At 33.6% G+C, this 27,002-nt stretch overlaps 2 protein-coding genes across 2 annotated transcripts in view; one reads left to right on the top strand and one right to left on the bottom strand.

Moving 5' to 3' along the window:
* Positions 1 to 27,002, top strand: part of LOC114324395 (uncharacterized) — a 437,385-nt gene that overhangs the window by 217,571 nt on the left and 192,812 nt on the right. The window contains exon 6 of the mRNA XM_028272222.2: positions 18,550 to 18,736. Coding sequence (XP_028128023.1) covers positions 18,550 to 18,736 — 187 coding nt within the window. The remainder of the gene's footprint in view (positions 1 to 18,549; positions 18,737 to 27,002) is intronic.
* On the bottom strand, positions 1,523 to 9,530 carry LOC114324396 (heat shock 70 kDa protein). The gene is made up of 3 exons (XM_050649007.1): positions 9,373 to 9,530; positions 8,119 to 8,335; positions 1,523 to 3,851 (listed from the first exon to the last, which is right to left on the bottom strand). Exons 1-3 carry the CDS (start codon positions 9,379 to 9,381, stop codon positions 2,254 to 2,256), a joined length of 1,824 nt encoding a protein of 607 aa, XP_050504964.1. The 5' UTR covers positions 9,382 to 9,530; the 3' UTR covers positions 1,523 to 2,253.

Raw genomic sequence — 27,002 nt, 5'->3', positions numbered from 1 at the left:
ATGTCCCGAAATGTCCGCAGTCTCATCAGCCATAACACTAAAATATTTGGAAGAATTTGCTTCTTCGACAATATTTTTTAATATTACATGTCCTGCCAATGAAATTATTTCATTTTGGATCCTGTGAGAAGTGTATTTAGAGTTACCACCTGCGTTCAACAAGTGATTCTCTAAAGTTGTATCACCAGCGTCTATCCTGAATTTTAAGAGATCCAAAAAATTTCCAGAATTTTTGCTGCTTTCTCTTAAAGGCATATCATGAGTTCCACAAAAAACTATTGTTTTTATAATTGGAAGAATTTTTTTTCTATTTTCCGCTACATTTATTTGCTTTCCCTCATCAATCAGAGACAATATATCTAGTTTTTTATTGGACATCACATCAATAAAATTTTTGGAACGGATAATTGAATCTTTATGCCAGGCAGAATTAGAATGGTTCTTGGCCTGCGTGTGGAAATCCCTGTATTTTATAAATGGCCTTGTTATAAATGCGCCTAAGGTACTACCGTGTGTCACAACAGGTGGGAAAACCACACAATACTTACAAAGGGCACCTTTAAGAACTTTGGAATAAACCAACCAGTCATATTGTTGAAGCCATTTGTGTACAAACGGCCGTTTATTTGGATCAACATCTTGCTTAAAATCATAGGTAGGGGACGGCGTATACGGACTTCTTAATATATCGTATTGGTATTTTTGTTTATCTTGAATCGACGAGGAATTTACAAAATTTCCAATGTCTTCTGATTGACCGTCTGGAAATATTCGGGAAATGGTTTCTTGTACATCAGGCTGATCTGCTGTCTCCGCTAAAGTATTTCTATTCGAAGAAGTGCTAGGCTCTGCTTCCTTTACTGCATGTTCATGTTCCCCTTCTATGTCACTACTTGTGCTAGGGATAGGGCTACGAGTTGAAGCCTTATTCTTTTTGGAATCGGTAACTTCCTCGAGGGCGGTTGTTTTTCTTTTAAAGAATGTTCGAATGTCCATTTTTTTCTAAAGAATAAACCAGCAAAACTATAGTCATGCAGTTTAAGGAAAATGTTAATAAATCAAATTACCTGATAAGGATTGTGTTTGTATTAAATGATAGAAACCGGAAACCGCCCGTAGGCTAACACGATAATAATAAAATAAAATACACTGCGAATCTCAACGCAAAGAAAATAAACAACGGCTGTGAACTCTGAGCGGCTTGACGAAAACAGGTAGAATGGTGGTGCGTGGCCGGATTATCTATCACCATCACCACCACCACCATGTGATTGTGCTTGTGCTACGACGTTGCCGGTTGCATTCAAAAGGCGCGTAGGTTCGTAGGTATTCGACGTATTATATTTAATATCTTAGACCATGGTCTAAGTTTAATATAATATTATCTCCATAATTTTGTTTTTGGTTTATATACTTGTATAATATACCTTTTATGTCAACGTAAAGGTATTAACTTTTTAGGTTTGAGTACAGAAAAATATACAAAATAGTAAAATCTCAGGGGGGGCCACGGCCCCCCCTGGCCCCTCTCTGCGGGCGCCCATGATACAGGAAGTAAATATTAATAGAAAAGGTCTAATATACCACAAAATCAATCAGTGCTTAGCATTTGCAGATGACAGAGCACTGATGTGAAACACTCATGATGTGAGCACTCTCACGAAACTCAAAGATATAGCAATCAACAAAGTATTGTATATAAATGAAGCTTTGAACAATTTGATCAGCTGCAATTTAAAAAGGAAACGGTATGCTTGTGAAACATGCGTCGTAATACAAAAATACTAAGAGTGGTTATTAGTTTGGTGGGAAAATATATTGAGCAAAATCTTTGGTGGAAAAAAACTTAATGGACAGTAACTAAGAAGAAGAAATAACTGAGCTCCATCAAGATTCCAACATACTAGTAGATACTAACGTATTTATTTAGGTGGTTGGGCCATGTTCAGAGAATGGTCCAATCTTCAAGTTCCCATAAATGGTATCTAGTGCATCAGTAAGCAAAAGGTGAAAAGAAAAACCGAGGCCTAGATGGAGCAACGAAGAAGATATGAGAAGACTTAACTAAGTGGAAAATAAAAGCAACTGACAAAAGGGAACACAAACGAATAATAACATCATGCCTACTAATAAGACAGTAATAAGTAAGATAGATATTATTTGCTAGATATTAGTAAGCCCATTGGTGTTTGTGATAAAACTAATCCGTTTAGATCAGTGTTGAGAATAGTTTAAAAGTTTTTACATAAATATTTACAATAAGCCATGTTTTTTTAAAATAGGTTCAACCTTTTTAGTCAAAGCAACAAATAGGTCTTTTAGTCTGGCGATTTGATTGAAATCTAAATTTGAAATATCCTTAAAAAAACTATCACAATTTTGTTGAACCATATTCCGTTCCTCGATACTATTTATTTTCCTGATGTCATATAACATGTGATTGCAAAATTCTATAAATTTATGTTTAGTGGTTACGAATTCTTTAAATATTTCATCTTCCTCTCTCATTTTCTGCGAATCTTCAATACACATTGTAACCTTCCTGTTACTAAGTCTAAACTCTTCCATAAGGACTACAAGTTTTTTCTCTTTGCCTGATGAACACTCAGTTGCACTAACAGTAAGAATACCGTCTTCATCCAAATGAAAACTAACAGTAACCATAACTTCGCCAGCTTTTTTAGGCGGTAGGTCGGTTATATTAAATTCTCCTAGTTTATTATTATAATCACAATTTAATCTTTCTCCTTCAAAAATAGAAATTGTAACTAAGGTTTGGTCATTGGATGTTGTTGTAAATGTTTTAACTTCAGTGATAGGTAGTGTACTATTTCGAGGAATGAAAACCGTCATAAGATCTTTTAAAGTTTCTAGTCCAAGAGATAAAGGTGTAACCTCACTTACTGTAAACGACTCGACCCCTCCTTGGTCGTATTTGTAACGAAAAGCTTGAAGAGAAGCTCCTGCAGCTACTGCTTCATCTGGATTAAGATCTGTTGTTAGATTCATATCATTAAAAAAATGCTGTATCCTTTCCCTAATTTTTGGTATCCTTGTTGTACCTCCAACTAACAAGACTCGTTTTATCTCATACATTTTAAAACCGGTTTGATTTAAAGTAGTAATTATCACAGCCATTGCTCTATCTAGAAGATTTTTATTTAGAAATTCAAATTTCTTTTTTGTTAACGTAATTTCATAATCCTCAGAATTATCGTATCCATCAACAAACATAGTGGCAACTTCATCATTTGAAAGCTTCTTCTTTAATTCGATACACGCGTTTCTTAATTTGTTAATGGACCTTTCTTTTTTAACATGTTTTTTATGAAAATATTGAAATAGTTGATTATCAAAATCTCTTCCTCCTAGTGACGTATCTCCATAAACAGCTTGTACTTCAAATGTTTTATTTTTAACTCTTACTAAGGAAACATCTAAGGTGCCACCTCCCCAATCAAAAACCATTATATTTCCTTGTACATACCTATCGCCAATATAGTGTATTCCTGCTGCCGAAGGTTCGGAAATAAATCGTATTAAGTTTAAGCCAGCTAAGTCAACAGCTTTTTTTGTGGCTTTTCTTTGGGCGTTGCTAAAATTTGCTGGTACCGATATTACGACTTTAAAAACTTTTTTGTTCAAAAAGGATTCAGCCATTTCTTTAAGATGCTTTAATATTTCAGCACTAACTTCTTCTGGGGTCTTTGTGATGCTTTGTTTATTGATATTAATTTTAAAAACAGCTTTGTCGTAGAGTCCCTTTTCCAGTTTGTATTGAACATCTTCTCTGGAAATGTATTCTTGAACGAAATAGTCATCAAATTTTCGACCAATAATGCGTTTTGAATCTAAAAATAAAAGGTTGCGTGTTAATAAAATTAAACATTCAGAATAACAGATGTGATCCAGAAGATTGCCATGTTAAAATGGAACTGGTTCCATTCTTCCTATGTGTATACATAGGAAGAATGGAAGACAACCGTTGGACGAAACAAATTCTCGAATGGCGACAGGTGGGCGACAGAGGGCAAGCAAAAGAAGTAACTGGGTAGTCCGTAAGCCTCTCCGCTCGATGGCGCCACTGTCGCATGATAAATCTACCATCGTGTAACATTCTTGTAGACGGGCTATGTCAAAATCAGTAATGTGGGAGAGAGGGGATATGACATAAGAGATGCTCTTGTGTTTACTCAATGGGACCACTTGATTTGACACTTTTGGGGAAGACAATATGGCGGCGGGCAGGTTTTTTATGTTATACGTGGAATATATGTTGTTAATTAATTATTAAAATTATTAATTATATATATTTTTATAATATAATACAATTTTATAATTATATACTTTATATAGAACAGAATATACTGCCAAAGAGTTGCTCCGCCATATTGCCTTCCCCATTTAGCCCGTGAAAGCGATCCCATCTACTCCACCTCATGTCACATCCCTCCCTCCCACATCACTGGTCAAAATATACTTGCGGCTAGAGAAAACCTAATATTTTAGCTGGCGAGCTTCTAGACAATTGACAGGCAGTCTCTGAATTTGGCGGGCAATTTGAAAAGCATATATATTATACACTTTATATCATTAGGTTTCCCTAATAACACAAAACATTCCAGGAATGTTCCTAGAAGGTACACACAGGACATTGAAAACATTCCTGGAAAGTCCCCAAATGCACACGAACGTCCCTGGAAAGTCCCAGGAAAGTGCTGTGTCAGCATTTTAAACATTCCTTGAATGTCTTGTTGGAACATTCCATGAATGTCTACGAATGTTCTTTAAACATTCACAGTATCTTTTTAAGACTGAATGTCTTGTTGAAACATTCCATGAATATCTTGAAACATTCCATGAATGTCTACGAATGTTCTTAGGACATTCAAATTATATTTTTTAGACATTCTCTGAAATCGTCAGTGATGTGACAATATCTCCTATATGTTTTTTCATGAGTTTTGCAGGAGACGAAAAACATTTTTTAAGGTCACCTCCTGTTTTCATGCGTAAGTTTTGACTTGTTTTGTAGTAAATAGCTAGTTGAATTTACTACAAAACAAGTCAAAAATATATGAAAACAGGAGGTGGCCCAAACAAGTTTTTCTGCTCCGACAAAATTCATGAAAAAGCAAATAGGAGGTATTGTCACATCACCGACGATATACCAGAAGTATATGTGGCCGTACCAAATAATACATCCTTGATAAATATAAACATTTTTATTGCACAAAATCTTGTCATATATTTTTTTCCATAATCATTACTACGATGACGATTCATTGTATTGAATTGTACATTACAATTACAATCTGGTCATAACTCTGACCAATGAGCAATTTTAATTTAACCTAAATTACTACTGTTCCTTAAAATAAAGAGCTTACCCATAGCGTCTCTTATCTAATCTAACAGGCACACAAGCACTATGCCTGCTTTTCTAACCGCACTATTCTAACATACACAGGCACACAAGCATTATGCTCTGCTTTTCACTCATACTAGTTCACTCAAACTAGTTCAAAAGGCTTTGTCCTCTTCAATCTTCTAGTTTGCCCAGTAGTATCGAGGAGCTGGATTTCCTCAATATTCTTGTAGGTACTTACGAAGTTGTTGCTTGTGACTTCCTACTTTAAAACAAATCCAGCTGTAAAATATTTATGTGCCTGAAAGCTTTTGTATGCTTTCATCTGCTGCTTAGAGTAGTAACTGTGAGACTCCACTAGATATAATCAACTATTTATAATGGATCAGTATCTATAATAGTAATTTGGTGGAATGCACTTTATGGTAAAATCCAATTCTGACTGAATTTTATATGGATCTAAATCCCCAATTATTTTCAGCTTCAATAAATATCTAATACAATAAAAGAAATAATGTTATTGCTTGCAAAATTCATCAATATTGATAAATATCAGAGAAAAATTAACAGTAAATAAACATTGTTTCCCCTACCTTTCTGCAAACATCTGGAGTTTCCAATAATAATTTCTTTAAATAATCACTTTGCAGTGTGGTAAAGTTTATAAAGTTCACAAAATACAGCAAACGAAATCCAAATGAATCCAAAATAGACAAAATACGACGATAAACAATGAATTACAAACATAACCTCTGTAACCAGTGACTTTTTGTTGTATGCCCACCAACCAGAACCAGAAGTCACGTGGTTTGGATTGCCTAAATACATAATATACACGCGCGGCAAATTTGAAAATGAATGCAAATTGAATAGTAAATGGCCTCTCTTAAAATATACGACATTGGTAGTATGTTCATAGAATGTCTTGTGGTAACATTCCACGAATAACTTAATCAGATGTTCACCGAATGTTCTTTGAATGTCCAGGACATTCAAACATTAATAGAACTTTGATAGTACATTCCTGGAATGTTTTGTGTTGTTAGGGTTAACACAGTAATAAATAAAAAACCTCATTTCGCTTGGTCGATTATCTATATAAATGAAATTCAAAATATACTTATTAACCTAATTATATAGTATTAGCAATACTTTAAATAAGAAAACATCGTTTATGTATATGTATAGAATACCTATGTTAAAGGTTATAGTTATTGGGGACTTAGCAATTTTACACCAATATTTTGAATTTCTCTAATAGAAGGTTTGTTTAAAAAATAATTTTCCCTTTTAGATTTTCTCTTATTAACTGAAAACAATCACTTTTGTTTAAGAAAATGTTTATTATGTCGAATATTTCTATTTTCCTTTGGTAGTACTGTTCTCTAATGTGGTAATAGTATAACTTTTATATGATTAATTATTTTACTATAATTTATAACTTTCCTATGATTAATTATTTTATAGAGAAATTCAAAATACTGGTGTAAAATTGTTGTAAAATTCAAAATATTACTTATTAACCTAATTATACAGCATTATCAATACCTATTTTAAATAAAAAAACTTCGTCATGTGTACCTAATAATGTATCTACCTATAGGTATGTATAGCATATTGTTACTTATAGTTCGGTATTGGGACTTAACAATTTTACACCAGTGTTTTGAATTTCTTTATAAAATTATTAACCATAGGAAAGTTATACCTCAAAATTATAGTCAAATGTTTAACCATGTAAAAGTTATATTATGTATTACCACACCAAAAAACAGTACCGTATATAGTATATAGGGTGTTTGGTAGGTCGATGGAAATTTTTTAAGGGATAATAGGGGACGCCATTTGCAACATATTTGCTAATAATGTATCGCTCAAACTGTTACGGTTTCCGAAATAAAGTTAAATTTGTCAATATTCGACAACCGTCTATTTCACGTTTAAAAATTATCTAGGCGTACTACCTCCCTGTTTTACGAATGGAATAAAAATGTAAACCTACAACACTGACTTTTCGCATACAATTTCCATCAGCTATTATCGGTCTCCGAACGCATAACAAACAAAAAACAATCTACCTGCTATACTAACAAACAATCTACCTGCTATGGAGTGGTTTATTTGGTTTATAAACATGGTTATTGTATGCGTATGAAAGGTGCGTTTTACTGTTTTGACATCCGAATTGTGTTTGGAGTTGCATTAATAACGAAGGGTTTTTGCAATCTGAGCAAGTAATACGTAAGACATTTTGTATGTCAGGGAAGTATCTGCTTAGATAATTATTTTTTAAAATAAAATAGACGAGCAGCCTTATTTTCGAATGTTGACAAATTTAATTTTATTTCGGAAACCTTAACAGTTTGAGCGATACATTATTAGCAAAAAATGTTGGCGTCATCTATTATCCCTTAAAAAATTTCCATCGACCTATAATTTCGCCGTATAGTGTTATTAAGGCTATTTGCTTTTTTTACTTGACTTCTCACTTCTTTGTTTAGGTCTCTGTAACTTCACAATGTAATTCCAAGGTAGTTTATTTCCATTACTCGTTCAATACAATATTTCGATTTTAATTCTATTCTATTCAATTTCGATTTTACATCTGATTGGTTCTTTACTAATTACTATTGTTTTAGTTTTCTGAGATGAAATTGTCATTATGAATTCTTTTGCTCATATGTTAAATCTTTGGAATAGTCTTTTTTGCATTGTGTTATTAATGTAAAATTCATTTTTATAAAACTTACCTCTTATACAGTTTTCAAGACGTCTTGGGCCCTCATCTTCAGCAGCTTTTCCCACCAATATTCTATTTCTATTCTCCGGATCATAAAAAACTACAGATGGTACAAGCCTGTCACCGTTTTTGTCAGGAATAATTTCTCCTTTACCCTTTCTATAAACTGCTATACACGAAAATGTTGTACCCAAGTCAATACCAATGGGATCGTCATCAAAAATACTCTAGAAATTCATGATAATTAATGATTCAGTTTATTTTAAAATTGAAAGATGAAACTTACAAATTAAAAAATACATAAGTAAAGTAACTTGTGAAGCGGTAACGATTAATTTCATTAGGGATTTTAATTAGGGGTGATTTTTACGATATTTTTAACCAAAAAAAAAAAAGAGCCAACTTTATTTCGAGCGCAACTTGCTTATTTTTGATTCTAGAAACTTTTTTCAAAAATAAAAATAAAGCCTTACTTAAACACTTTGTACATATTAAATCACAAATATCTCGAAAAGTATTGACTTAAAAAGTATAGTGAAGAAACTCTATAGAACGTAATATGTAGCTTCGAATTAGTCAGTTTATCCACTCCCAGACTTATTTTGAACGTATATTTTTCACCTCCGAGTAGGGGTGAAAATCACCCGCAGGGCAAAAGCACACATCGGCACACTAAGTATCACTTTTTTCTTTGACATATTAGTTATGTGTATGCCAAATTTCATGCCAATCCAAGCGGTTCTTTAAAACTAGGAGCAAAAACCGTGAGTAAATGGACTGACTATATTGCCATTCACTCTTATGAGATTGTCAGATATAGATAAAACTACTACTTTTACATAAAGGTATAAAAAAATAATTTCTTAGTTACTGATTAAGAAATTCTTCTACTGAATATTAAGGTAATAAGTAGATCAGAAGTTATAGTACAGAACTGCAATATTTGTGTTGAGTGAAAATACTACTTGTACATAAGAGTATGTACCTACTATAATTTCTTAGTTACTGGTTAAGAAACTCTTCTACTGAATAATATGAGTTACTGCAATATTTGAGTTTCTCGAAGTAATACTGGTATTTATCAGCAAAAAGAAAATTTTTTCCATCGATTATTAAACTAGTGATGTCATTAATAAAGATAAGGAAAAGTAGAGAACCCAATGCTATAAGTAATATATTAATACACAAAATTCACAAAAAAAATTCATACCAAAATATCCAATACAGATGGTAAAAAAGGAATAAAACAAGAATAAATAATTACCTTAGGCATTATGAACAAAAATTACACACTATATCGTACACTATAAAATTATACATAACCATATAAATGCTAGACATTACTTATCGAAACATTATCAGTTGTAGATAATTTCGTGGATTAAAAACTGTGACTCCCACACTGTGCTTCTATTGAAAACATTGATTCATATTACACAGTTATCAGTTGAATAGAGGTGGAGGTTCATAATATTTATATTAAATATTTTATCAAAAAACTATACAGTGATGAGCGCGCTAATAACCGGCAGAATAACGCAAAAGATAGGAAACATATTAAGTTGTGAGAAAAGAGATGAAACTAGTAAAGGTGGGAAATTTAGCTATACAAACCTATAAGTTTACATTACAGTAAACTCTCTCTTAACGGACACCCCTCTTCACCGGACACCCCCTCTATACGCACGATTTTTAAAACAAAAATTATTCGGCCATATATAAACCTGTACCCTTTAACTCCCTTCGACGGACACTCTCAACAACGGCCGCGGACAGTAAATGATGTGTAAATGCGGACATTAAATGAAAAAAAGTAACATTTTTTTCCAAATATTTTACAATATAAAACTACACACACCGGCAAAATTAGCCGAACACGTTAAAAATGGGACATGTTTGATGTCTGGTATTTCATAAACCAGTGGTCCGATTTGAGTGATTCTTTTAGTATATTATAGCCTTATTATTTAAGAATATCGGTGTAATAATATTGTTGCTAGACAGGTAAATGTCATTTTATACCGGGTGTAACAAGCATACTGTGTTTTTTTCTTAAAGTTCGGAACACCCTGTGGAATATTCTAGCATATATAAAATATTAAAATTAAAACTCGATTGTAGAATTATGCTTTCTTAACATTTTCTTTTTTTATTCATTTGCTTATGTTGGAAAATAAAAAAGTTATGTGCTTTAACAACTAACCATGTTTTTTATCAATAAATCCTCATAGTAGGGGAGAAAAGTATGCTAAATTTGCAATTACTCGAGCGTTCTTGGGACCTGGGGTGGATTGTGAAGAGTGGGTGCTACAACCAAAAAAAGTTAAGTTAAGTTTTCCATAAAGTGTGGGACTCTCCATTTTTCAATTTAATTTTCCATTTCCACCAATCGTTTTTTCCGATTATAGCGCCATTTATCCACAATAGGAAAAAAATGTTGCGAATAAAAGTTGCTTATTTTTACGTCAAGGATCCAAATCTGCAATAAAAATTGGGGCTCCTATTTAATATTTTAATGTAACCCCCCACCCCACCTCCGTGGGGGTCGTGTTTGGGCCATTCGGTAGATTTTTGAAAAATATTGAATAGGTATATTTTGCAGTTTTACGATCTGATGTTCATTTCGCAAAATATCGCAGAGTTCGTATTTATAGTTTTTAATTTACCCCCCACCCCTCTCCGTGGGGTGTCACGAGCCCCCACGGAGGTTGGGTGGGGGATTTAATTTAAAATCTTAAATAGAAGCCCCCAATTTTTATTGCAGATTTGGATTCTTTACGTAAAAATAAGCAACTTTTATTCGACATATCTTTTCGAATTATGGATAGATAGCGCTATAATCGGAGAAAATGATTGTTTGAAATGGAAAATTAAATTAAAAAATGAAAAGTCCCCCACTTTATGGAAAACTTAACTTAACCTTTTTCTGATTTTAGCACATACTCTTCACAATCCAATAGGTCCCCATAACGCTCGAGTAACTGCAAATTTAGTATACTTTCCTCCCCTACTATGAGGATTTATTGATGAAAAACATGGATAGTTGTTAACGCACATAACTTTTTTATTATCTCACATAAGTAAATGAATCGAAAAGGAAAATGTTAAGCAAGCCTAAGTCTACAATCGAGTATTAATTCTAATATTTTACATATGCTAGAATATTCCACAGGGTGTTCCAAACTTTAAGAAAAAAACACAGTATGATTGGTACACCCGGTATAAAATGGTATTTATCTGTCTAGCAACAATATTATTACAAAGATATTCTTAAATAATAAGGCTATAACATACTAAAAGAATCACTCAAATCGGACCACTGGTTTATGAAATACGAGACATCAAACATGTCCATTTTTAACGTGTTCGGCTAATTTTGCCGGTGTGTGTATATGTACCTATATAATACATTTATTATTTCAAATCAATGCAGATGTCCACGACCTGATATTTGATAGATACTGTTCACGTTATCAACACTACATAAATAATAAAAATTATTGTTTTTGTTGGTCGGTGAAAGAAATGCGACACCAGGAAATTGTTAATTGTGTTTTGACTGGAACAAGGATTTAAGAATTTTAACCGGAATGTCTGATTAAGCATATCTAATAGATGTCGTTGTATTTTTATGAGTGTTTTCTTAAAAAAATTATTTTCGGATTAAATTTCATAAGAAATTTTGTGTCTATTAGATTTTTTTAAGTTTGAAAGAAAATGTCGATGTGGTTCATTATGGAGAGAAGCATAAGTTAAGTGTGAGACAGTTAGCTGAAAAAGTTGGAATTGGAAAACCTCAAGCCAGTGAAATTTTGAAGCATAAAAGTGATTTAATCAATCAGTTTTCTGAGAAAGGAAACCTGGAAGCAAAAAGAAAATTTTTGAAAACCGATGATACTGCATTAGACCTACAAATAATTGTTTACGATTGGTTTTGTGAAGTGCGGTCTAAAAATATTCCTGTTTCTGGTAAAATTATTTAAGAAAAGGCATTAAAAGTTGCAAGGGAACTAAGCGTTGATACTATGAAAGCTTCTGGTGGATGGCTCGAGAAATTTTGTAAGCGACACAATATTTCCTTCAAATATATATGTGCCGAAGCAGCTGCTGTAGGTTTTTAACTGGAAGGAAAAACTGCCCATTTTAATGACAGTATAGGTAGGTACCTACTCTCCCTCCGCTAGACATTATTGACGCAGATGAGACGGGATTATTTTTTAGAGTTTGGAGCATAACCCAAGAAAACTTATACCCTGAAAGGAGAAAGGTGCATTGGAGGTAAGGCTTCTAAAGATAGGATCACAATTCTATTTTATAGCAATATGATATTTTGATAGAAGAGTGCAGAGAGAAAATCGAAAAGTTCAATAATCAATGTTCATAGGCAATGCATGTTCATAGGTCATCCACAACTTGTGTTATGTAATATTAAAAACTAGTATCTCTTTTTATATATACATACATACATGCACTTATTTTTTTAAAAATTAAGTTAACATATTTTTTTCTCTTCAATGGCCACCTCCTTTAAACGGACACTTTATGAGGAACGACTACTGTCCGTTCAAGGGAGAGTTCACTGTATATTAATTGTTTCCCACCTTTAGACGTATCGGACGAGTTTGGTAACTAATACTACTGTGACAGTGACAGTTTTAGTTGACATACTCCTCTGATACGTCTAAAGGTGGGAAACAATCAATATAATGTAAATTTCAGTTATTGGCGCAATTTGTAGTTGGAAAATTTGAATAATTGTCGAAAACCCAAAAAAAGTCAAATTTTTTAGTTTTTCGACTATACTGAGCCGTCTGTTGTCCGACCACTTATGCTACCTACCCGACCACTTATAGCGATCTTATGGATGGTAAAAAGTCACAAACTACACCGGTTCTGAATCGGCCCTGACCCCCTATTGAAACATAAAAAAAATTCAGATCGGTATAACTTTTTCACACACATACATACAGGCGCTTTAAGGCCCCCATTCACTTTGAGATCGCTATCGATATCGATCATATCGATCATAGTGTATTTGGCTGTCTCAGTATCGCTCAGTAACTCTGTATCTTCGTCGTCTACAACTATATCGCCGTCTGTATCACTGTCGTGAAACATACAAATCTCATGATACTTGTATCGCACCTTGTCGCAATACATGTATCGATACCGATCTCGACGTAAATGGAGGGAGCCCCAGGGTTGCCAGATGATTTTTTTTTAATTCCCTAGAATTTTTGCCAAAATTTCCCTAGATTTCCCTAACAACTTGACGACCAGTTTTACCCTAGAATTCCCTATATATTTTCAATAGGTCTATTCGCGGAGCACATCCTACGCATGCGCATTACAAAACTGGGCGTTGGATAGGTCGAATTCTTCCCTGTGAACAGCAAATGCGCAGGCGTGCTCCCTCTGGGTAAGTTCAGGATGTGCTCTGCGAATAGACCCAGTATTTTTGTATATATGTTACGAGCAAACCCCCGAAATTGGGCAATCCTGGCATTGTACGGAAAATATTGTACACTTCTAGCATTGTACTTCCAAACCGTACAATAATCGAAATGGTCAAAATTAAAAATGATCGAAACGCTGATCGATTCAAATCGATTATTATTGACAAGCGACACAACAAATCAAAAATCGAACATTTATGGTTATCTAATATTTTTATATTTTCTATTTATTTATTAGAGTTGTTCTTTTTCGACTCAAATGTGATAAAATGTTGTGTCCAACTAAATTATAAATAATAATAGTCCAACTATAGAAATTGATTCCAGCATCTCGAAGTTTTATGATAACATCATTGTTTATACCATACTAATGGTAGAACCCAATCCCAGATAAATTTCTTCGTGGATTTTATATATGGACAATAATAATAATTTCATCCTACAACCGAGAAACGAGTAACCCTGATAAATTATGGATTTATAACATAACCTTATTGATGTTTGTTTGCCTTTAATAACAAATGGGGAATAATCGTAAAAATTGATCTGAATCGATATCTCATATTCAATCGATATCTCAATCTATCATATTCTTGTCTCCACTTCTAAACTTTGACGCATCGCTGTGATTCCCCGAATTCCCGAATCGCAATTATCGTAATCTGTATAATATTCTCTTCACTTCTAAATTTTGACGTATCGCTGTGATTCCCCGAATTTCCGAAGAATACGATTTCCATGTAGATAAAAATATATGCAATTTTGTAAAGTTTATAAAATCCAACAATTTTTTTAAAATCATCTTACGAATATTAAGAATTCCCTAGATTTGTCATAGAATTGAATAAAATTCCCTTTTTCCCTAAGCTGGCTCAAAATTCCCTAGGTTTAGGGAAAATTCCCTAGGTCTGGTAACCCTGGGGAGCCCTTTACAAATGTAGATAATTTCTTATCTAGTGTTGTCCGTTAATGTTCACCCGATATGTCAGCTGCTGATAAATAAATTAGTCATCGTACATCTAATTATTAAAAATTTCTTTACATTTTTAATCTCAGCTTTTATAATTGAGGAATGCTCATTGATAACAATAATAAGGGGTTTGATAAGGTTCGTTGTAATCAACTCCTTATTAAGCTATTTATATTTTAATAGGTTTAGATAGATAGATAGATAGATAGATAGATAGATAGATAGATAGATAGATAGATAGATAGGTTTTAGTAGATTTGATTTTCAAACAAAGAATTCTTTTTTTGAAAATTTATTCTAAGAGCATAGGCACAAAATTTGCTTGCAATGCGTTTTAAATGCATTGAGTGGGAACAAATATCGCAAAACGAGATTGCTGATTTGATTCATAATGCCATAAAGGATGAAAGCTCTAAATACTTGATTTTATTATCCATATTTTTGAAATATTTGATGATTTTAATTTGAAAAATGTCTTACTTGGGAACAACAAATTTTTTTTTGTTACAGTAGTCAATATTTTCGAATTTGTTTTCTATTTTATGGTTTGTTATTGAACATAAAATAAAATTAGTTTATTGGAATTGAAGTTTTTCTAATTATTTTTATTTTATTTAAAATAAACTTATAGTACGGCATCCGAATATAGGTCGAACTGTACCCATCTGCTTACCAGATGAAACATTTTTTTATTAAATTTCATAAATAGACAAATATTTCTAGCATGGGTCGCCTATCAAAATTGTGTCACATCAAAGAGGAGGGGGGCGTAGTGGCTGAAATCAATATTTCAAGCACATATTTTTTTGAATGTATGGTAGAATGTATTTTATTTTTAAATTAAATAGGCATATTCAGTACAATTAAGCCAACTGTGGCAAATTTTTGAAGACACCTCAAAATATCTCACAATAAAACACTGAAAACTTTTGTTTTCTATACTTCCACAAAATTTATTATTTACAACTATATGACTACAGCTGTTTCGGCAGAGTGCCTTTCTCAAGTGATATAATTTACAATGTGTTTGCCTTTTTAAGTCTCTAACTGAAGAGGTTGAGGAGTGGGGAGCTGTTTGTCTCGAGTTGGTCATTCAGAATTATATCTATATTTTTCAGTTTATTAATTTCCATAGATTCTAAAAAAGGAAGCTTAAGGCCTTTATTTTGGATATGCAGAATTTGAAACTCTTCATTGAAAGAATGATTATGATCTAGAAGGTGAAGTGCGTATGTAGAAGTGTCTGTTTTTCTATTGTTGAGAGCCCTTTTGTGTTCTGCTATCCGTTTGTCAAAAGTTCTGCCAGTTCGACTGATGTACGTTTTCGGACAGTCACCACAAGTTAGTTTGTACACACCACTCTGTAGTTGCTTTCTCTTTCGGCTTTTATTGTTCTTAATATATTTGCTTAAGTTGTTGTTAGTTCTGAAAGCTGGTATTATTCCTTTCTTTTTTATGTATCTGGCTATTTTTGTTGTTATCTTGCCAGTATATGTGAGAGAGCAGAAGGTACTGGGTTCTTTCTATGGTGGTGGATACACTAATTTCAGGGCTTTCTTATGGAGTTTTTGGTTTAAAATTTTGTTAACTGTTTGTTCGTTATAACCGTTGTTTACTGCTATTTGTTTAATGATGTTTAGTTCTATCTCGAAGTTATTTTTTGTCATGGGAATTTCTGTCAGTCTATGTATCATGCTATGGTAGGCTGCTAATTTGTGTTGTGTAGGGTGGGATGATGAATTGTGTATAGTTGTGTCAGTATCTCCGTATATCATAAACCTACCCATACTGACACAACTATACACAATTCATCATCCCATCCTACACAACACAAATTAGCAGCCTACCATAGCATGATACATAGACTGACAGAAATTCCCATGACAAAAAATAACTTCGAGATAGAACTAAACATCATTAAACAAATAGCAGTAAACAACGGCTATAACGAACAAACAGTTAACACAATTTTAAATCAAAAACTTCATAAGAAAATCCTGAAATTAGTGTATCCACCACCACAGAAAGAACCCAGTACCTTCTGCTCTCTCACATATATTGGCAAGATAACAACAAAAATAGCCAGATACATAAAAAAGAAAGGAATAATACCAGCTTTCAGAACTAACAACAACTTAAGCAAATATATTAAGAACAATAAAAGCCGAAAGAGAAAGCAACTACAGAGTGGTGTGTACAAACTAACTTGTGGCGACTGTCCGAAAACGTACATCGGTCAAACTGGCAGAACTTTTGACAAACGGATAGCAGAACACAAAAGGGCTCTCAACAATAGAAAATAGAATAGAAAAACGAGTTTAAAGTATTGTCAACTTTTATTTTCAATTTCATTTTTGTCTGTCAAATCGTAAAATTATGCAGGCCGGAATATCTTTTTGAATCGCGGAGTAATTTACAAAGGAAAATAAGAACAGATGTTGACCGTTGTTCACTGCGTTCAAGCTCGCTGGCGCGAACTTGCTACAAAGCTAGTCCAAGGTAGGGAGGTAGTGTTGAATATCCCTATCTTCGACTCGCTTTGCAGCAGGTTCGCGCCAGCACTCTTGAACGCAGTGAACAACGGTCAACATTTGTTCTCATTTTCCTTTGTAAATTACTCCGCGATTCAAAAAGATATTCCGGCCTGCATCATTTTATGATTTGACAGACAAAAATGAAATTGAAAATAAAAGTTGACAATACTTTAAACTCGTTTTTCTCAAAAAATCTTCTTTTTTCAAAGGCTGTAGACATCGTAGCTCAAAAACTACTTGACCGACCCAACTGGAATTTTGTATATATCTTCTTTAGAGATTCCTTGAGATGTCCAGATATTTTTTGTTTTATGCTTATTTTTTGTTTAACAATAATAAATATGTTGATATTCACCCTTTTTTGCACAAACATTCGTTACCTCGAGAAACTCATAAGCTAATAAAATCTGTTGGATTTTTTTGTTTACCATGATCCAGTGATGCATTCTGATGTCCACCGCAAAATTCATTAAATTTTGAGGTGTCTTCAACAATTTGCCACCGTTGGCTTATTTTCAATATTTTTCCTTGAATTTTTGAAATTATACTGCTTTAGGCGCGATTGAGAGTGAATATTTATTATTCTGCGCGCATGCGCACACATACAGTATGGAGTTCGTTGCTAAATGATTTAAGTTATGTATGTGTCAGTCCAAAAAAGGTGTGTAAGGAATATATTAGTGTTTTTAGTAAATATATTTATTATAATTTTTGTGTCTTTGGATTTGTCTTCCTCTGGAGTAAGATAATGCGTATTATTAAAAAATTATTTTTATATGTATACTACTTCACTTCATCTATTTGCTACCGTGATTTGTCATAATGTCTGAGAAACCGTCAAAACAATGTCTTCGTGAGTCATTGGTAGAGCGTTCGACTAGAAATCGATAGGTCCCGGGTTCAAATCCGGACAATTTTTTTTTTATTTTATTTTTTTCTAATTTCCGGATTTTTGAAAGTATTAAAATTAGTTTAATATTTAAATAAAATAAAAATAAACTGTATAAAAATAAAGTATTTTACTTCGTTGAAATCATATAATAGAAGTATAACTTCTTACGTGCGTACAAAGTACACACACATTCTTTTTTTTTTTTTCTTGAATAATCTATGAATTGTACTTATTATGCCTATCTAATTTAAAAAATAAAATAATTGTACCACACTTTCAAAAATAATGTGCTTGAAATATTGATTTCAACCCCTACGGCTCCCCCTTAAGGATATGACACGATTTTGATAGGCAACCCATGCTAGAAATATTTGTCTATGTATGAAATTTAATAAACAAAATGTTTCATCTGGAAAGCAGATGGGTGCAGATCGAGCTATAGTCGGATCTTAAACTAATACGCAAATAAAAATTGATACAAAAAATAATATACCCAATAGCGACATACATAAGTCTATACCCAATAGTGACATACCCAATAGTGACATACATAATAAAATAAACATATTTATAAAAAATATTTGTTTAGTTCCAGATCATATCAGGCCTAGAGTGTGTTCGTTGCCAGAAAAACCCTACAACCCCCGACTTAGCGATGATCTGTACCGTTTGCGGACATTCAGTATAACTAACAAGGGAGGAGTCGTGAACTGCGGGGATTCCATCATTAACAGAAGGTCCAGGTCAAATACAAGTGTCAATTCTACCGCCAGTAGGTGAGTCATTATTACAGTTTTTCCTTTGCATGAGTTTTGAAACCCCTATTCAGTTATTTGTTGAGATTCTCGATGGGAGATGCACATTCAGGTTCTTAACAAGATTGCCTAAATACATAAATCTATAAATAGCATTTTTAACGGACATCCAGGATTGGACAACACATATAATCTTATAAAAGCTTAATGCGACAAGTCAGCAGTCTAGCCGGGACATTTGTCGATATATAAACATTAAGTGACATTATCTCCTAAAGTTAATGAATGATTCCTTAATGAAGTCAGTTATATATTTGGCTTCCAAATATGCAAAGTTAAAATTTGGTTTATAAGATTACACTAGTAAATATATAATATATATAACACCGGTATACATAGCATCCTGCGCCTTCTAGTTTCCTATTTTCCAGCCGCGTCGATCTGTCCCATCTTCTGCTCATATATCTATCTCAGACATTGCTTTTTGGATTTCACTTATCCAGGTAGTTCTCGGTGTGTCCCTTTTCCTTCTTTCCGGGGGTTGCCGTTCCATTATCAGCTTTGGGAGTCGATGTTCCTCCATTCCTTTTACATGGCCATACCAACAAAATTGTTTTTCTGGATTTCTTAAATTATGTTTATCTTTTTATAATATCTTATACTCGTTCATTCGTTACGTGTGAGACTCTGGAGATGCAGGCCGATCTTCGCCAGAAGTCCATTTCCAGTGCGAGCAACTTCTGTTCTGTTCGCTTATTCAGTTGCCAAGTTTCACATCCATATACTACTACACCTTTAAAAATGCTGTTATATATCTGTGTTTTCTTTTCTCTTGAAATGGTTTTTGACCAAAGTAGTGACTTTAAAGGTCCTATTACTTTCACAATTCTTTCTTTCCTCTATTTCGAATGCGGTCCTTCCACTTTGTTGAATTTTCGTTCCAAAATATATATAATCAGAACTTGGTTCGATAACCATATCATCCTCTAGTTGTAAACTCATTTTTCTTTCCTCCTATACACATATATTTTTTTCTCTAAATTGACGTATAATCCTCATTTTTTGTATTCTCGAAACAGTCGGTTTGTCATAAATATTAGATCATCGTTATCCTGGGCAATCACCACCTGATCGTCAGCAAAATATAGTGTGTATAATGTTGAGTCGTCGTTTAGCTGTACCCCTATGCCAGAACATAGTTTCCGTCATTTATTCAAGACCTCATTAATATAGATTTTAACAATTTTTGGCGATAAGCTGCATCCCTGTCGTAGTCCCTTTTTCACCAAGAAGCTATCGGACAATCTGTTGTTGATTTTTATGTTTGATTGAGTGTTGTTATAGAATATTTGCACCCTTTATTAAGGTTATTAAATTCATTTCACTAGGAAATAGTGTTAATAAAAAATATAAATGCTTACCGACTTTTTTATAAGAACATTGTCATGTTAAACGTAAAATTTTGAATAAATTTTGAATCTTACCTGAAATTCCTTCTCCTGAATTATATAAAAACAAACACAAAACTCGACTCCCTGGCAGTCCCTGACAAATATAAGTGTCCTATACACTCCAGCTTTGTTTTTATAACTTGAATTCGTTTTAAAAGTTTGTGATGTTGGTTTAGGCCAAAAATCAATTTCAAATGTCCTTTAGGATCTTGCGCATAAGCAAATTTTCTAAACAATACTCTTTGATATCTTTACAGCATACAGTCAAAAGTTTGCCTAAGGTATGTATAATAATAAAGGGTGATCCATTTTGAGGTACTTTTTTCAAAAAGAAAAAATAATAAAAAAAATTAATTTTATTTGAAAATCTTTATTGTCGTACAAGATAACCATTCTTTACAATTACTTCTTAAGGACAATTCCTTTCAAATGTTGAGCGTGACTGCGATTAAGATGGTCCATTCTGAAGTTCCAGTTCTCGATGACGCGTTCGAGCATTTCGATTGGTATTTGACCAATGACTCGAGTAATATTGGCATCCAATGCCTCACTCTTAGCTGGTTTATTCATGTAGACTTTTGACTTTAAGTAGCTCCAAAGGAAAACGTCTAGAGGTGTGATATCATAGGATATAGGCGGTCAATTCATTGGTCCGAAGCGTGAAATAAATTGCTCTCATAATCCTTTTGGCAGTAAAGCCAAAACTTTCACGGACTGTATGGCATTTGTAAACAGTTGTTTTTTATGAATGTGTCCAATATCAAACATTCATTATTCATATCCGATATTGAACAGTATATTTTTATCACCCCGTATATCACATGAGCCAAGTTGTTATGGTATAATTACATGTACGGGTTACTAATTTAGTTCACGAATTGTAAACTGTAAACAATAATTCGGGCAATTGCATTATTTAATTTGATGATCAAATATATTTCTTTGTTCTCAATATTTGTAAATATACTCAGCGCGTGGCTTGACACCAATACTAAGTGCCACTGCTGAGAAAGTATACACATTTAGAATCATTCTCAAGAATCAACTCAAACCGTCAAGATGTAACTTCAAATAGAGTCTTCATCAGTCTTCAACTAAACGCGTATCAGTAACCAATCAGTGTTCAAAAGTTCTCCCTGGGTAAAATTACCCTAGTGTCGGTTCTATAAATAAATTCCTTTATCGCTATTGGTGTTTCCATCTGAACAACATCCTCCACTGAGCCCCAGAGGGATAACACATTATACAAATGCAATGGCAACTCTTGAATCTCTTCAGGTTGCTATATATAATATTGGTTTACAACGTTCTTCGACGTCTTCCGATTTCCAATCTCCATCTCGTTCTGCCATTCCATAGATCGTCCTCGAGTTCTCTGTCCCTGATTTCTCTATCAACTCCTTCTCTCCAACTTCTTCTAGGCCTTCCAGGTGTGCCTTCCTCTTGGTTGCCATTCGAGGATTTGTCTTGGTATTCTATTCTAAAACATTCTCCTTACGTGTCCGTACCAGCTGAGTTGTTTCGTCCTGATGTCGTCAACAATAGTATGTGTAACCCCCATGATTTCTCGGAATCTCTCGTTTGTTATTCTATCGCGTCTAGATATTCCCGCCGAACGGCGCCAGAAGTCCATTTCTGTTGCTCTAAGTATTTTCTCTGTTCTGTCTTTTAGGGGCCAAACTTTGCATCCATATGTTGTGATGCTTTTTATTATAGTGTTATATATTCTTTTTTATTTTCCTTAGAAATATTTTTATCCCACAGTACGCTGTTCAGTAAGGATATGCCTTTCCTTCCCTGTATATTTCGTTCCTTAATAGCTGCATCTAATTTTCCGTCTTGAGTGATCTTTACTCCCAGGTATTTGTCGTCTTCAGATAATTTTAATTCTTGATTTTCCTCCACTCGGAGGCTATGTTGGTCTCCTCCGATACTCATGTATTCAGTTTTTTCCATATTCACTTCTAGGCCCCACTCTGTAAACTCTTCTAATAGTTTTCGCATCATGTTTTTCAAAGCACAACGTGTACAAAGTTGAGTCCGTTAGTGGTATGCCCATATTCGTACATTTTTTCTTCCATTTGTTGAGTGCTGCTTCGAGGTATATTTTGAATAGTGTTGGTGAGATACAGCATCCTTGCCTTAGTCGTTTAGTTACTGTGAATCCAGGTGTTATGAGATTTCCCGTTTTAATTCTTGTTGTTTGTTGGTAGTACAACGTTTTTACGGCTTCAACCAATTCTATATTTACATTTGTTTTCTCCAGTGCCTCCCATAATTTAACCAGCGGGGCACTATCATACGCTTTTCTAAGGTCTACAAACATCAGATGAACTTCTTGACCACGAGCAACTTCCTTTTCAATTATCTGAGTAATGGAGAAAACATGATCTATTGTAGATCGACCTGCGCGAAAACCAGCCTGTTCTTCGGCTTCCATATTTTGGTATTTTTCTTCTATTCGATTTTTAAAAAGTTTTCCATATATTCTGCTGATACTACACTAGTGACTGCAATTCCTCTATAGTTTTCAGGTTTTGATTTATCTCCCTTTTTGTGGATAGTGCTCAGATGTGACTCTTTCCATTCTTCAGGTATTTCATGGTTATTCAAGCATTGCTGGAAAAGTTGTCTTAGCCGCTTAATTAGAACTTTAGGTCCATATTTAGGTGACTTGCCATTCTTCAACTGTTTGCATATGGTTTCGACTTCTCTCTCATTTACTTTGATTGGTGATCCTATAAAAGTCAGATTACTACGATGTTATATCTTCCCTATACTGTTGTACGAAGTTGAGTCGTGGACTCTCACAGACGCCACCTGCAAGAAAATTTAGGCTTTTGAGATGTGGCTTTATCGTCGAATCCTTAAGATATCTTATACCGACCAGCCAAAATCGAATACCTCGGTCACATCATGAGGAACAGTGAAAGATATGGACTGCTGCAACTGGTCTTACAGGGAAAAGTAGAGGGAAAGCGAGGACCAGGAAGGCGAAGGATTTCGTGGCTGAAAAATCTACGTACGTGGTTCAACAAAACCACTAAAAATCTTTTCAGAGCAGCAGTGTGCAAAGTACACATTGTCATGATGGTCACCAACATCCTAAACGGATAGGCACTACAAGAAGAAGAAGCTGATCCTATCAACCTGACGCCTTGTATACCGTTGGATTGTATCTGTTTGAAGGGCTCTCTTGTCTCTGCTAGTAAATCTTCAAAGTATCCTTCCCTAGTTTGTGGTGATATGGACTGAATAATGTCTTTCTTTCTGTCGTTTCTTAAATTTTTTAATAGTTTCCAACTGAACTTTGGCTTCCACCTATGTATGTATTTAGCATGGTACACTTTTTTGTCCAGGATTCGTTTTTTACATACTTTTCTTCTGACCCTCGCTTGCATTCTCTTATACTGTCTTCCACGTTTTTTGTGATCAGATATTTTTGATACAATTCTCTTTTCTTTGTTTTTTCCTGCGAAATATCTTGATCCCATCAATACGGTTTTCGATGTACGGTTTTTTCATATCGGCGTAGTACTTCTAAGGCAACGGCGTGTATACATACATTATATAATGTTTTCGTATGACTCATTCACATTTCTGGTATTATCTTCCCTTTCAATTATTTTCTCTTCCAGTCTACGTTTACATAGGTTTTTAACACTTTCTTGGTGTAAATTATTCAAAATTGTATCGTACTTCTTGGAGTTGTTCATTTGAATAATTGCTTCAGGTTGCACATCAACCCAAATACGGGCATATTGTTTATTTACGTTAGCCATTTAGCCAAAACCCCATTTAGCCAAAAGTGGGTCTCATCGGAAAACAATTTTTTTTCGAAAACAATGGATCTTCTGCAAGCTTATCAAGAGCACTTCAACTGAAACGGTAACGACTCAGAAGGTCTATCCGCCTCAGATTTTGCAGTAATTGAATTTTGTAGACTTTTAAACCAAAATCCTTACGTAATATAGGCCAAGTTGTTGCATACGACAAGCCAAGCTGTTAGGGACGACGACGAATCGATTCTTCGTTATTTTCGCGTATACCATCCGCTACCGCCGCTATGTTTTTTTTAGTACGTGCTGAATGTGGTCTGTTTGGTCGCGTGCTATCCAATAATGAAAACTGGTTTTTAAACTTACTGATAGTATAGCAAATTTTGTATTCGGTAGACCAATGATGTGCCATAAGTTGCTCTAAGCGCACGAGATACATTCCTTATTGAACGCATATTTTCGTAATACAGCTTACTAATAATTTATAGACGTTGTGCCGAACTAAGTCTTTCCAGGATCAAACGTCAAACAATACTGTATAAAAACGCAACGTCAGGTGATACGATTCATGCACTCTCCCATCAAATCCCCTCCAAAAAAAGTACCTCTAAATTACCCTTTATAAAGAAATACGTATATAGGTTTTTATAAACTTTTATTCGTTATATTTTTAATTGGTAATAATGTGAAAAATAAACAAGAATAAAAAACCGCTAAACGCCGTAAAAATAAGTGGTGCACACAATATTCCAGCTACAAAAGAGCTGATATGAATATTACGTAGCGCAAAAATGTATTTTCATTGTGATGAAAAATAAAATTATAGTTTTATTTTGAGAGATTTTTTCATAATATTTGCTAAATTTGAAGTAAAACGTGCCACAAAACTCAATTTATTTTTTTTAGTCGTAAGTCTAAATAATTTGAAGATAGTTCAAAAATTCAGAAAGTTAAATATAAATTAAGTATAATTCAGAAAAATAATGATATAGAGAACATAAAAGCTAATTTAAAACATAATTCCAACTTCTTTACAAGAGTGACACAACTCAAAATTGATTATTCTTCACAGAAAGTATTGTATTACCTTACTGTGTTTTTAATAAAAGATGGCATATCTCAAAATAGTACATTGTTGTTTACTTTATTAATGTTTAAAATCTGTTCAGTAACATAGTCCATTTTTACTTTTTTCTTTAGATATGACGGTCTTTTTCCAAGGTAGCGATATATAGTTTTTCTTTCTGTCCAAGCACACGTGTTCATTGCTGAGAAGTCTAACAAAAATTTCGATATACATAATTTCAAAATTAACGCCATTAAATTGTCTGCGCAAAAAATTGAAACAAACCATTAAAACTAGTTTTTTGTGCTCTTTCTGAATTTGAAATTTTTTTAATGAAAATTTTTTTGGATTTCGATAATTTCAATATACAATGTTGTTTCAAGGTCACAATGAATTTATATTTTTTGTTAATGCGAACCTGGGTTTTTCTTGTGATTAGTAGTTGGGTGGTTTGGGTTCTAAATAAATAAATAAATAATAAAAATAATTTTATTTCAAGAAAAAATCAGTTTACATGCAAAAACTTAGATGCTAAGTACACGATGAACATATTCTTTGTGTGTGTACTTATTCTATTTATTATAATCAATAAAATTAATCTAATGGAGGTAACTGATTATTAAGAAAACAAGAGAAAATTCACTTAACCTAATAAAGATTTACAAAAGACTATGTCTACGTTCTATAAAGTTTTACATTATTACTAGAATATGTTATTTATTTTTATATTTTTTATCCAGCTAGAAAGTGATTTCTTTATCTTAATAAATTTTTTATTTTTAAATTCTTGAGGTAAAGTTAAAATGAGGCATAATGTGTATGTGTACCAAATATTAAAAAAATATACAAGGTGGTTCTAAAATTATGGATCCAGATAGAATGTCAACGGAATTTAAAAATGACTACGTTACGTTAGGCAGTTACAAAAACTCCCTATTAGAAGATAACCTTATACGCATCATTCAAGGTCGACTACAGCTACAGAAGATCGACTTTTACATGGACTTTTACAACTATGGGCCGTCAGAGACCGTCTACGGGTACAAGAGTAACTACTCAAACTATATGTAATCGACTTCACTAACATGGATTTAATGCAAGAAGTAAGAAGGCCAGCTAGAGTACCTTCTTTCACCTCCTGCGCTCTGCACAAGGCGAGCGCTTTTTGGATTCAATAAACCCAGGCATTTGGCGGAGGTTCCATTATAGTTTGGGATTGTATAACTTTAAATAGCCGTTCTGACTTAGTAGTTATTCGGAAAAGAGCGATGATGGCAGACCGGTACATAAACGAAGTCCTTGAACCACATGTTATCCCATTTGCTGAAAATATGGGTCCAGCATTTATCCTTCAGCAAGATAATGCGAGACAGCACGTGGCCAGAATAGTGCAAAATTATTTCGCTACCCAAAATATTCAGGTTATGGAGTGGCCAGCGAGGGGTCCAGATTTAAATCACATCGAACACATTTGGGATACACTCGGGAAGTGCTTGAAGAATCGTCTACCACTAAGAGACCTACAACATGTTGAGGAAGTTCTCGTGGAAGAATGGGAACAATTATACCAAGGAACAATTCGAAATATAATTGAAACCATGGCTGGACGCTGCGCAGAAGTTTGGCGAGTTAGAGGAGCCCATATACGCTACTAGTTTTGTTTTAAAATAATTTTTAGCAACTCTGTTATTAAAAAAAAAAGAATGTGTGTGTACTTTGTACACACGTAAGAAGTTGTACTTCTATTATATGATTTCAATGAAATAAATATACTTTAAACAGTTTATTTTTATTTTATTTAAATATTTAACTAATTTTACGGCTTACCACTTTCCAAAAATAAAAAAAAAGAATAGGAATGGTCCGGATTTTAACCCAAGACCTCTCGATCTTTAGCTGAATGCTTTACCAATAAAGCTACGAACTCTCTGTTTGTATAGTTTCTCGGACATAATGACAATTAACGGCAACAAACAGACGAAGTGAAGTAT

Source organism: Diabrotica virgifera, chromosome 4, assembly GCF_917563875.1.
Source record: "Diabrotica virgifera virgifera chromosome 4, PGI_DIABVI_V3a".
Lineage (NCBI taxonomy): Eukaryota > Metazoa > Arthropoda > Insecta > Coleoptera > Chrysomelidae > Diabrotica > Diabrotica virgifera.
This window is presented reverse-complemented; position numbering and strand designations above follow the sequence as displayed.

Bases quoted from the DNA above. Each gene is read 5' to 3' on its own strand.
- LOC114324396 (XM_050649007.1), bottom strand. The intron at 3,852-8,118 runs GTAAGTTTTATA...TTTTATTTTTAG, and splicing joins TCTTGAAAACTGTATAAGAG to ATTCAAAACGCATTATTGGT.